Raw genomic sequence first — 12234 nt, 5'->3', positions numbered from 1 at the left:
ATTTCCTTCGCATAGCTCCCTAAGGGTTTGGCACTTGGTGTGTTAGGGCCTTTGATGTAGGCCTTGAGGCTCGCAATCAAAGCTAACAAAGATCTAGGCATGCCACTATTATCTCAGTATAACAAATGTTGAATAGATGTGATTTAAGTTGATTACATGCGCCCCAAGTTACTTAAACTTCTTATTATCAAAGGATTGTCACAAATAGGTTGAGTCTGCATTAGGTTCTTTTTCTTACCTTGTAAACAAGGACTTTTAGTTCATAATCTTGTATGTCCAAAATGAAAGGAGTTCAGGGCCCTCTTAACCATATCCTTGAACATAGTTTGTTCTTAATGAAAATAGGTTTATTAAGTTAACCATATTCGAATGCAAATAGAACTCTTAGCTAGAAAATAGTTGAAAATAACTTGAATGCATGCTGAAAAGTACATTAAGCGACAGATTTACTAAATAAAAGCACAAACAAAAAGAGTCGGGCAAGATTTCACCTTGTCTGGCAAGGTTGAACGTTTTGTAACCACTTCTCTTTGAGTTTACAGAGTTTGTAAGGTAAAAGGGATGGATGGTAAACATGTTTTACATGAGGGAATCGATACTACAACACTTACGAGAAGGTAGCAGAGCTTTTACACTAGACAAAAGATAGATTTTCTAAGGGAACTATAGCTAAAAAGACTGAATCTAGACAAGTTTCAGCTTTATGGGTACAAACTGGCTTGAGAGTAGAGTTTGTATGTCTTTTGATTGGTTGGTTGAGTGTCATTGTCTCTAATGTCTCTTTCTCTTTTTATAGGCAATTTGGCCTGACTGCTTTGGCTTTGTTCTTGGTCAAGGGCTTTCAAGGGCAGTGAGTCATCTTGTATTTAAACCTTCATGCAATTAGAAAGTGCTTTTTGGGCTGGTGGTGAGTTGGTGTCTATCAACTATCACTTCAATTATAAGCACGTGGCCTATGCTTTAGCTGAAATGGCTTCAATTTGCTTCAAGCCTCTTGGCTGGGCTTTGGGCAAGTCCCCATTTTGCTATGACACCATTGGGCCTCATTATCATTAAGCCCAATGTTAAATAATAACCCAAACATGTTCAGTTTGGCTTGTTTCGGTGTGTGACAAGGATTTGAAAATACTTGTATCAATTCAAACTACTAGTGGGTTTTTAGTACATTAATTAGCTTCACTATTTTAGACTAGTCGAATCTGAATGTGTAAGTTTCATGGTAATTAAACAGAGTAGTCAGGCACTTGTTTTAGATCATAATTAGCTCCATAAAGCATCTCCAACAGAGAGATGCAAAAACTATATTTACATCTCATTTATATTTTCATAAGATGTAAATGTGAATTCTACTCCAATGGAAGAAATGTACATTTGAGATCTATTTAATTTTTTCTCTTTGATTTGTGGGACCCACCACTAAAAATGTTTAAAAATGTAAATTTTGGTTTTTATTTACATTTTCAGGCTAAGATATGTATTTTACATGTCTCTGTTGGAGATTTTTCCAGTCAACAAAAAATGCAAAACACACATTTCAAAGCATTTTGCATCTCCTATAGGAGATGCTCTTAATAACTAAAGTTTTGATAGGAGATGCTCTTAGTAACTAAAGTTTTGAGTGTTGCTCCACGAGTTTAAAAAAGTAGGTGAATCATGAGTTTCGAGTTTTATTTGCTTTTCAAATTTTATGAATGTTTGCTCATTGTTTATTTCAATCCAAAATGATTGAGGTCGAGTTTCTTTCAAGTGGAGGAGTCTGATGTAGGATAAGTTGAGTCAAACTTGATGAAGAAAATTTAGAAAAGAGAAGTGATTCAAAATCTATAAAAATAACAGACGTAGGACAAGATAGGTTTATGTTAAAATGACATATTTAGGAAATATAAGTGATACGAAATGCTTCTATAATAACACTGTAAATGTAGACCAAACATTATGGTTAAAAATCAGTGTTACACATGAAATGTTCTTCTTAAGCGTGGCTATCATAAAAACAAAATGTTCGAAAGATGCCTTATAAGGCCGAAACATAGGTAGGGAGCCATGAAAAAACTAGCATGTGACGTTAACTTTTGTCGAGAAAAGAAAAATTCATGAATCCGTCACTAAGTGTAACAACACAACATTAATTTATATTTTAGAATAAAATGTAATGACTGACTTCTTGCATAATTTTTTTTGAACAAACAAGATTATCTAAATTAAGCATCACAAAAAGCTAGCAATAATGTGATTCAAATTTGTTTTTAGCGAGAATCAAATCTAAAATTTCTCGCATATAAGTAAAGATGAATACCACTAAAATCTCTAAGTGGTGACCTCATGCTTAATTAGTTTTGAATGATTTACAAATAAAAAGGTTAGGGAGGTGGGAAAAAGAGCAAATGTCAAGTTTAATGAGGAGGAAGTAGCGGGTCAAAGCCCAATATGAAACTGACTGCGTTCTGCCGTCTTCTTGGACGGAGAATATTTTCCGAATTTTCATTATTTTTTTTATTACAAACGATATTGTTATTTAAGGCTAGTAAGCTACATTAAGGGAAGATGAGAGCTTGAACACGATATGCAGTGAGTTTTAAAAAAAAAGCCCTAACCGTGGACACAATCCACTGTTTTCCCACATTCTCATTATTACTTTTTGCACTTCTTCTTGATTGTTTGTAAATTTGTTCAATTCATAGGCTAAAGAAAGTGTAAAGACTCAAAGAAGTCAAATAGTATTGCAAGTAGTGGATTGCTCTAACGGTTAAAAGTCTTCATTTCCAATTCACTGCGTTTCAATTTTAAATCTTCCTTCCTCTTCTTAGTATGAATTAGTGTTAAATATCGCATGTAATAAAATACTGTACAATTTTCTGTTTAGAGGAAGGTGGAAGGAAAGCCCACAACGGAAGGCTCATACGAAGGATCTTTATATTTCAATGGACCTCTGACCTATCCTTTTCTGGTTCAAACATGGATTTAGCCCACATATATACACAGAATTCTTCATACAACAATTTTCTATTCTTTTTCTATTTAACATAATTAGACATACTTAAATTATCGGTAAACGAATCAAACACACCAGATTAAACGATCATACTTAGGTACGTAAAATAAAAGACAAGACTTGGAAAAACAAAACAAGAATTAAGTTAAGAAAATCAAAGTGATAATTCAATTAATAACGTTGATAAAATTAATGATCGAATAAAATTTGGAACTAATGAGAATAATAATGGTGAGTCCTCATGGTATGTGACAAGTACATCCAATAATTATGATGCAAAAGCATCAACATTTGGTGCCATCTTCCCAAACAATAACTTCAAGTCATTCTCCAACGGTGTCAAGTTCAAATCCATCTCCAAGCTCATAACTCTTTTACTATTTGACCTTGTTAAGACTGGAATCTTCGACGAAACAACTGAAGGAGCGTGAGGAAAACTGGCCATGTTCATATTAGAAGCTTTGTGCCTCCTCATATGACCACCCAAGGCTTGTCCCATGCCGAACTTTGATCCACATATCAAGCACTCGTGTGTTTTAGCCTTCTTGTCAGGTTCATTTTTACGGTCTTCATCATCATGACTTGTCGATGTTCTCGGCCTCTTGTGGCTCGCTCTGTGGCCGCCGAGAGCTTGGAACGACGCAAACTTCCGGTTGCAAGTTTTGCACTCGAACACATCGTTTGAAGACGAACATGTTTTGGTCTGCATGCCACATGATAGTAGCATTAGACACTTTGCCATGTCTAAACCCTTAATTCCAAACCCTAATTCCTCTGCTCTCATATCTCTCTTCATGTCTAAGCAAAAGCAAAAGCAAACGTACAAATGTCTCAAAAAGTTGAAATGCAAAATGTTGTGAAAGGATGAAGCTCCTCATCCAGTTGTGGTTTTATTTATAGAGGATTTTTCTTCTAGTGTTTGCTTGTGCCGCGTTAAGGAAACAGCAAGTGTGGTGGTTTTTTTCGTAATCAGAGTTTGACCCTTTTTGTTCTTTTGACTTGCAAACTTTGTATTTTTGCAATGAATTTAGAGTTTACACAATATATACCGTGGGAGAGTTGCCCAGTCTTTGGCTTGAAAGCAGGTAAATGGGACCAGTTATAATTGTTGTAGCGAGTCGTCAGTGGAGGGCTATCCGGCTATGTCTATGAACTCTGAAGGAAGCTGCAAAGCAGCTTCTGAGTACTTCGGATGTTCTAAGCATTGAAGTCAGAAAAGCACTTTTGTTAAAAGCACTGAGATTTACAGAATAATCACCTAAACTAAGCGTCGTACTTAAGAAGGAAGTATGATGCATAGTCCTTACCAAACAAAGTGGTAGAAAAGAATTGGCAAATGAGTTAATAATGCACCTAATATTCTCTGTTTATTTTAAGATAATAAAATAAAAAAGCGTGGGCTGCCTGCCGAATGCAGAGGAAGCTGAGAATTTATGACTAAATTGGTTTTCCTTCTATGATTTTCTTCTCTTGCCCATAGATGCAAAAAGAAATTACATGAAATGGGGACTCTAATGTGGCAGTATTCCAAACCAATCACTCGTCGTGTTGTTAAGTCTTGATGCCAAGGTGACATCCCAGTGTAGGCAAGTCTTTCTCTGCTATCTTGTATAGCAAGTAATAGAATCTCATGCCAAATTCTGGTTTCACACTCAACGGTACCACTAGAAGAATTTCATGACAAATTCTAGTTTTCGTAAGATTGTTTTCAACATTATTACTTTAATCAGTTGGAGAAGTTGGAGAAACTTGTAGATGTTTTCATTGACGGGAACTACAAAATATTACAATAAGAATTCTTTCTTAGTTTCTACAGATTAAATGAGGCAGAAAACCCTGGCATGCATCGCTCTCTGAATGAGCTGCATGCACTGGCAGCATAAGACTTTTTCGGTCAGCAGAAAACAACTCGGAACTCATTAGTTGATGAGCATGTTTCGATGTTTTGAAATGGAACATTATACAGCAGGTACTTTGAATTCTTCACTCAGAATTCAGTTGACATCTGCGAAAGGAGTTCTAGGACCCGGGATCTTGATTTCCATTTGGCTCCGTTTTAATTTTTTATCAGATGTACCGTCTTCTTTGACATCGAAGGAGCTTCTCATCTCCTCGATAGATTCCAAGCTGGGGACAGCTATGACTTGTTTCTTGGTTGCACCGGCATGCTTATCCACCTGTTAACCATACCAGCAAGCGATGATATTAGGCATGCAACAAAGTTGACTGTTTACTATTAACAAATCACATCTCATTCATTCTAGGTGACGACATACCAAATAATCTTGTACAAGGCACTTTTCTGCTTGATTTCGTATAGTTGATACACCATCACCATGCTTCTCTTGTACTGATTTGAGTTGATCCACACACACAGCAGTCACGGAGTCTATTTCCTTTGTCTTTTCATAGTCCAGCATTAGCGAATCTGCAAGTTTTCAAATCACCAGTTAGGCATTGGAAGAGTGGATTATATTGTATAGGGAGTGAAGCACTTAGTTTGTCGCATAAGTAAATTGAATACCATTAACGCATGACAATGTGTCGGTGGCTAAAGCATTGAAATCTGAATCCACACGGGAAGATGCGGAAACAAACTTTTCATGTGCAGAATGATTAGCAGAGATATTTTCCCTGTTCAAAGCAAGGAATTGAAATTTCAATAGAGCATTGGAATGGTACAACAAACTATGACTTCACAGTAGATTCGATATTTGCAAAGGACGGAAACTCACTTCACAGTAGATTCGATATTTGCAGCACTGTTCTGATTAAGAGTATTTATGGCTGACTGGGCATTTTCCCACTGTTTGCTAGAGTAACCCACTCTCTCTGAGCTGCATATACCATGAGAAGGAAAAAAGTTAAATGGAGTGATAAATTGATAGGGGGGAAACCCCTTGCAGCATGTTACGCATGCTCAACGTTGCATAGGGTGCTGCAATATTAGAATATTGTGCGCTCTCATTTCCTACACAAACAGAGGATACAATCTTTTTGCACTATATTTTCAGATTTGATTCAAGGTTAAAAATAAAATAAAATAAAATAAAATTTGAGAAGAAAATGAATAAACTTACCACTCTTGAAGGCAGTTTTCCATGATTGCCTGAGATTCAACTGCTGAGAATGTGTCTTTCATAAAATCACATTCCACCTTTCTGAAATATTCACTCAACTCCTTCCTAGCATCCGTTGCCACTTTTTGCATGTTAAACATTGCCTTTTGCAACCTGGTGTTCTCTTCTTTACTCCTTTCCTGGATGTCGGTTGAGGCCTCCGATACCTAATATTTTTTTCCTAAATATCAATTAACAAAAATACCTACAAACTACTCATTCAAGTGACAAATAAAATCAAATACTTACCATAGAGGCTTTCTTAGATGTCAATGTTCCAATTATTATTGCAATTTTTTCCATAGCCTGTTTTTCCTCTCTAGAAGCTTCTTCCTGTTTCAAAGCAATGAAAGTTCATCGGTCGTTCTTATACCATCTTATCAAAACACACCTGTAGATTTCGGGTTTACTTACCTTAAACATTTTCTCAAAATTCACCAATTGGTTGACTCGTTGAATTTGGGTTTCTTCAAGATTTCTCATGACTTGACAAGTGCGGTCCTGGAGGTCATCAAAAAAGTTCCCAGTGGCCTTCGAAATTACTTGTGCTGACATCAAGCTCCTTTGCAATCCCTACAGTTTTACTCAAAGATTAAGAACCTCTAATCATTTTCAAGTGCAAATTATAACAAGTATGAATTAAACCTACCTCCTCTTGTTGTTGAGCGGAGAAAGCCAATAGCTGTTTCTGCTCATCAAGAGAGTGCTGAATATCTTGGATGACCTCATTGGCTTCCTTAACCGCAGTTTCAAGAAACTATAAAGACAAACATTTGTACAATGCTCAGCTAAAAAATCAAGAACATTCTATGAATGTTATATGAAACTCTTTGACAACCTTCGCAACAGCCACTGTCTGTGATAACGTCTTAGCATTTATTTGCTCCAGGTCAGATGATGCTTTCTTTTGCAGCATGTTGGCCAGCTCCTTCAAGGCTGTTACTCCAGAACTATATGTCTCTGTTATCTTCTTAATCCTGGATTCCAGCACCTGTGCTGCCTGGTAATAGCAATAGTTTTAATAAACAGATAACTATAGTAAATCTATAGTACATGACATAACGAAGTCTCTCTTACATCACATTTACTCGCAAGGTATGACTGAACATGTTCCTCCATGCATCTTAGTTGATACTGCTGTTGAGAAACAGACCCTAGGATGGTCTTATGCAGGTCTTTCAAACTCCGATCAAGCTGAGAACCAAATGCCATAACCAAGCTCTGATTTTCTGCTTCCATCTTGTCTTTCTTATCTGCAGAAAGCAAAAAGCACTTGACTTGCGTGTAGTTCACAAGAAAGGATTTTGGATGACATGTAAAATAAAACTACAATAATCATCTTTTCTTTTCAGATGTATTCTGTTCAGCCAGAAAAGTAAATAAAACTACAATAATCATTTGCCAATTACCAAAACTGCAGGACACAAGTTACTTTTCTGCATGGGGCATGCTTATGACCTTGCATACTGAAGTTCATTAAGCATACCTAATTTTTCATAGAGGGAATTCATTTCCTCTGATGCATTCTTCAAATCACTGCGCAACTCCTTTGCCCGTCCAATCAAAAGATTTTCTGATATAAAGACATGCCGCCATTATTTCAAATAAAGAGAGCTTTTCAACAAATATGAGAAAAGAGGTACAAAATTTCTCAATAATATCTCAATTTCCTTACCTGAGAATAGCAATTTGGAGATGATACGCTCCTTCTCTTTCAGGGTTGAGGTGGCTATTTGGTAATCCTCTTGAAGTTCAAGCAAAGCCTTGTTACAGTTATCCAGATTTATCTGAAATAGACAAAATCAAATTCCTGATAAGATGCATAAACTGAAAATGAGTCGAGCAATAATGTAGGTATATGATGCAAACCTTGCAGTCCTTGAGCTCACTTTGTAAATCCAGCTTCTGTTCTTGTTCACTGATATAGAGCTCATGAAAACTATCCGCTTGCTGAAAGGAGAAGCGAGTTCGATGACTAAGATAACATAGAAGAATAATTAACTGAGGAGAAAGCAAAATGTACCTTTTCTGTGAGGTTGAGGTCATTCTCCAATTGCTCTATTCTCTCAATCCTAGCCTGCAAAGTTTTCACATTTTAAACGATGTACACACATTAGTACAAATGCAAAAGGGAACTTTATTCAAACTGTATGTATACAGCTTAAAGGAGGACCTTTTTTTCAGCTTCATCCTGGACAAATCTTTCATGCGGAATATAAACACCATTCTTTTCCCGTGCCGCTCGGATATCTGCATTCAGCTTTGAACAGGTTAAAATAAAATTAATCACCAAAACAAGGTTAGGCAATTGTCATCCAACCTTCTTTCATTCTCTCAATCTCTGAATACAATTCCTTGAGCAGCACAGGCTTTGACATTTTCTGGTTTGCCTGCACGAATAAACTCCATCATCATCATAGTCATCACATAGAACAATACATTTCAAGAAACAAAAGACTGAAAGACGAGGACAAACCTCGGGTTTGTTTTTAATGTTCTTGGCACGATAGGCATAATCCAGTGTGCTTAGAGTTTCCTCCATGCATGAAGCAGTTGGAGAAATTGTGGCAATGATGCAGGTTTTTGTTTTCCCTCCCAAAGAATCTCTTAAAAGTCTTGTAAGCTTACTGTCCCTGCAAAAAGAGTCAGCACATTAGATTAAACATATAGAAAACAGAAAGAAAGATAGTGAACCACCAACTGTTTAAATAAAGTCTATATATATCAGGACGTACCTGTAAGGTATATGAGTGGAATGTTCCACTAGTGCATTTATGACGCGGCCCAGCGTGAGCAAGCTCTTATTTATTTCCCCTGCTTCCCTTGCACGTCCCTACAGTTTTAAGCACACGTTATATCAAACTCTGATATACAATTCAATATTATTGCAAATTCATTTAAAGCTAACTTAGGGGCTTATCATTTCTTTCGATTGTCTTTAAGACAACACCTGTACTACTAGAACAGCATAAGGCGCCTAAACATGTACAAACGCAAGCAAATATACCATCTGGACCTGATTCTGGCTGCAATTCCAGTGACTAACAAGATCATGTTTACCCAGACAGCAAGCTTAAGCTCAGAAAATTTATTATAGTACCTCTCGTGCACCTGAACGAGATATGTTTTCCGATCCTGCCAGATCCACTAGATTAATTTTGCCACATTTAATTAGCTCCTCATCACCAACTGTTGCTTCTTTTATGTGGACAGTAATGGAAAAGACAGAATGAGAGCGACTGCAAACAAAGAAAAAGGGAGAAGTGTTAACATGAAGTGGTCCTCTGGAGTCAAATATCTTTTTGGTGACTGAGGAAAACATACCTGCTGCGCTTGTTCATCAGAGTGTCTGCTGTACGCCTTTTGGAAGACCCTCGTTCCAAGAGACTATAAATTTCATTTACGCTATACACATATTCTTCTTCAAGGCCTCTTACTATTACACAACCCTTCCCATCCTCCATCAACGAAATAGATTTCTTTTGCCTGTCGTCCGCAGTTCTTGGATTCTCATCAGGAGCTAGTAAATCAGTTATTTCTTCATTATATATTTCCAAAAACGTTACTTTCACACTGTAGTCAGCATCTTGTGCTTCAAGTGTATCAAAAATTTGACGAATAGCCCGTGGAATAACACCAGCCTCAGTAGGCAAATTGCCACTCTACAAGAAACAATATGTGTACATTACGCTTGCCATGAAGAGAGAAGATATCTTATATTGTCAGTCAAAGCAGGTAGATGACAACATAATAAATATAGATTCTATACCTTATTTCTCATCCCACCTTCCATTGTATAAGTTTTACCAGTGCCTGTCTGCCCATAAGCGAAGACAGTGCAGTTGAATCCGTCAAGAGCTTCATTAACTATCGGGGAAATGGCCTGCTCATATATTGATTTTTGCTGCGCTTTTGGTCCAAAAACCTAGCAAATTTTAATAAAGAATAACACTTTTTACATGTTGATCATAAGAGAATGTTATGAAGTAACATTATCAGAACGGAGACTAAAGAAGCATACCCTGTCAAAAGTGAACAATTTATCGACTTGCTTATTATTTAGACTTTGCATAACAGTGACCTCTCTTTTCTGTTCATTACAGGATACCACCTTCTGGACATTCAACCTTTGCTCTTCATCACTTAATGGCCTGAAATCAAATCAACCCACCAATTGATCATTGAAATTTCAGGTCAGAATTTGAACCATCAACTAAAAAAAGGAGATTAAACCTTACCTGCATCTCAGCAAAACTTGCACGTTAACCTCTTTATCCTTGTCCTGTCGATTTGGATTGTACTCAAGAGTTTTCCGCCGCCTTTCGGGACGAGGAGTAAGAAAAGGAGAAGGGGATGGTGACACCCCAATCCCAACTTTCCTAGTGTGATCAGGGGTGTGATCAGGGGTGAGTGCCATCACTTTTCACTCTTCCCAAACCTAAACCAACACCAACATACTTCATCACAATCAAAGCATATAAACCAAATCAACTATAAAATCACAAAACCCTAACGCCCTAACCAACAAATTTAGAAACATTTCGTGATGATTAATTAACTTAATTTTAACCCTAATCAGCATTACCAGAAGAAAGGAAGGCTTTTGGGGTTTTCAGCGAAATTACCTCAGTGAATTGGGATCACAAGTACGAAATTACCTCAGTGATTTTGTATATCCTGACGAAGCCCGACTCGATTAGCGAAATCAAACTCAAAAGCTATGAAATTTTCTATCAGATAGAGAATTAGCTAGGGTTTGGCGATCGAAAGGGGAATCGGAGAAAGGAAAGCTTTCTTCCGTCTTTAGGAGAAAGGAAGGCTTTTGGGGTTTTCAGCGAAATTGAATCGAATCGTAGATTTGAAAGATGAGGAAGAATGGTGGTGTCTGATTCTCCAACGGCTACCGTGCACTTTCGTATGGGGGGAAGTGGCCGTTGGGGCCAGACGGATTTCTATGGCTTTTTCAAACTGCGTGGGGCCGACCGGTGAAAATTCAAATGAGGCGCGTATGTTAACTTGCGCCTTTGGTGAATTTCAAAAGTGGATTTCCAATTTTACCCCAAAAATGAAAAAGAAGAGTTTAGAGCAACTCCACTCATGGAGCCCTCCCCCCTGTCAATCCACTATTCAATCCACCCTATTGAACAGTAACTGCCTTAAATGAATAGTAACTACCATTAATGAACAGTAATTGCCATTTACATCTCCACCATTGGAACCTTCCCCCTGGCAATAAACAATTAAAATAATAGTTTTTTTGTTTGTTTAAATAATAAAAAATTGCAAAAGCTCTGGTCCCCTCTCTCTCTCTCTCTCTCTGACACAAAAAAAAAATTGCAAAGCCCTCGGGCCACAGGCCCGTCGACTCCCCACCCCCCCTTCGCTCAAGCTCCCACCGTCGCTTGGCCTCCACATGGCTGGACCTCTCTCCACCGGGCCTCCGGCCCCTTCTTCTCTACTATCCCCCGAGCAACCCACATGGGTGGAGTTGCTCTTAGAGAGAAAGAGAGAGAGAGAGCCTTCGTGTTTTGCGGTTGGATATGGGACATCAAATTTTAGATCAAATTTGCAAATCAAATGATGTGTCAAAATAAAGAATAAGCATGTTAATCAACACTTCAATCAATGACGGATCCACATACGGACCTAGGAGGTCCCAGGACCCGTCGGCAATCCTAGATCGCTGCTAGAAATTTTCCAGGGACCCCTCGTACTCGAGCATGAGGTCAGTGCAGGTTATCGGTTGCAAGTTGCAGTGGCTATCTTCTTCTCGGAGAAGATGACTGCGAACGGAGAAGAAAGAAAATAGGGACCCTTCCAGCCTTTCTCCTCCTTGCTTCTGCCATGGTCTCATCCATCGGTGCCACCCACTTCTCCTCCAACCTTTCTCTGTCATCTGACGGGGCAGTACATAAGCCCAAATTTCCCCAAATTATTTCAACCACCTTAGTAAATTTTCTTATGGGTGAAATTTCCTACATAAGGTTAGTAAAATGGATATGATCTGTCATGAGTTGGTGAAATTTGGGGGTGGAGTTGCCATGGCTTTGGGAGAATGGGGATGGAGACAGTTGGTGGAGGTATGGCAACTGTGTTCTTAGTGAGAGAGAAAGTGGATGTTTG

General features: G+C 37.9%; 2 protein-coding genes across 3 annotated transcripts; both read right to left on the bottom strand.

Annotated features, from left to right (window-relative positions):
- Nucleotides 1–3137: 3137 nt before the first annotated feature.
- On the bottom strand, nt 3138–4912 carry LOC114820007 (zinc finger protein ZAT11-like). The gene is made up of 2 exons (XM_029089847.2): nt 4828–4912; nt 3138–3862 (listed from the first exon to the last, which is right to left on the bottom strand). Exons 1-2 carry the CDS (start codon nt 4910–4912, stop codon nt 3261–3263), a joined length of 687 nt encoding a protein of 228 aa, XP_028945680.1. The 3' UTR covers nt 3138–3260.
- LOC103413759 (kinesin-like protein KIN-5B) lies at nt 4732–11044 on the bottom strand. 2 transcript variants are annotated; one of them, XM_029089570.2, is made up of 24 exons: nt 10770–11044; nt 10350–10549; nt 10133–10262; nt 9881–10036; nt 9436–9773; nt 9212–9350; nt 8847–8944; nt 8588–8744; nt 8432–8501; nt 8285–8361; nt 8135–8188; nt 7981–8061; nt 7787–7898; nt 7598–7684; nt 7189–7364; nt 6950–7111; nt 6761–6868; nt 6526–6684; nt 6361–6444; nt 6073–6278; nt 5728–5829; nt 5517–5626; nt 5269–5420; nt 4732–5169 (listed from the first exon to the last, which is right to left on the bottom strand). In XM_029089570.2, the coding sequence occupies exons 2-24, from the start codon at nt 10526–10528 to the stop codon at nt 4987–4989; spliced, it is 3120 nt and encodes a 1039-aa protein (XP_028945403.1). In that variant the 5' UTR covers nt 10529–10549; nt 10770–11044; the 3' UTR covers nt 4732–4986. The 2 variants fall into 2 exon arrangements, with proteins under 2 accessions (XP_028945403.1, XP_070665787.1); XM_070809686.1 differs by having other exon boundaries at nt 10737–10881.
- Between the last annotated feature and the right edge of the window lie 1190 nt (nt 11045–12234).

The sequence above is a fragment of the Malus domestica genome, chromosome 12, assembly GCF_042453785.1.
Source record: "Malus domestica chromosome 12, GDT2T_hap1".
Taxonomy (NCBI): domain Eukaryota; kingdom Viridiplantae; phylum Streptophyta; class Magnoliopsida; order Rosales; family Rosaceae; genus Malus; species Malus domestica.
This window is presented reverse-complemented; position numbering and strand designations above follow the sequence as displayed.

Coding starts and splice junctions, on each gene's coding strand:
- LOC114820007 (XM_029089847.2), bottom strand. CDS start 4,912: ATGAGTTCCGAGTTGTTTTCTGCTGACCGAAAAAGTCTTATGCTGCCA. Junction 3,863..4,827: donor AGAGAGCGATGCATGCCAGG/GTTTTCTGCCTC, acceptor CTGGATGAGGAG/CTTCATCCTTTCACAACATT.
- LOC103413759 (XM_029089570.2), bottom strand. CDS start 10,528: ATGGCACTCACCCCTGATCACACCCCTGATCACACTAGGAAAGTTGGG. Junction 9,774..9,880: donor AAGGTGGGATGAGAAATAAG/GTATAGAATCTA, acceptor TGTTTCTTGTAG/AGTGGCAATTTGCCTACTGA. Junction 8,189..8,284: donor AGGATGAAGCTGAAAAAAAG/GTCCTCCTTTAA, acceptor AAAACTTTGCAG/GCTAGGATTGAGAGAATAGA.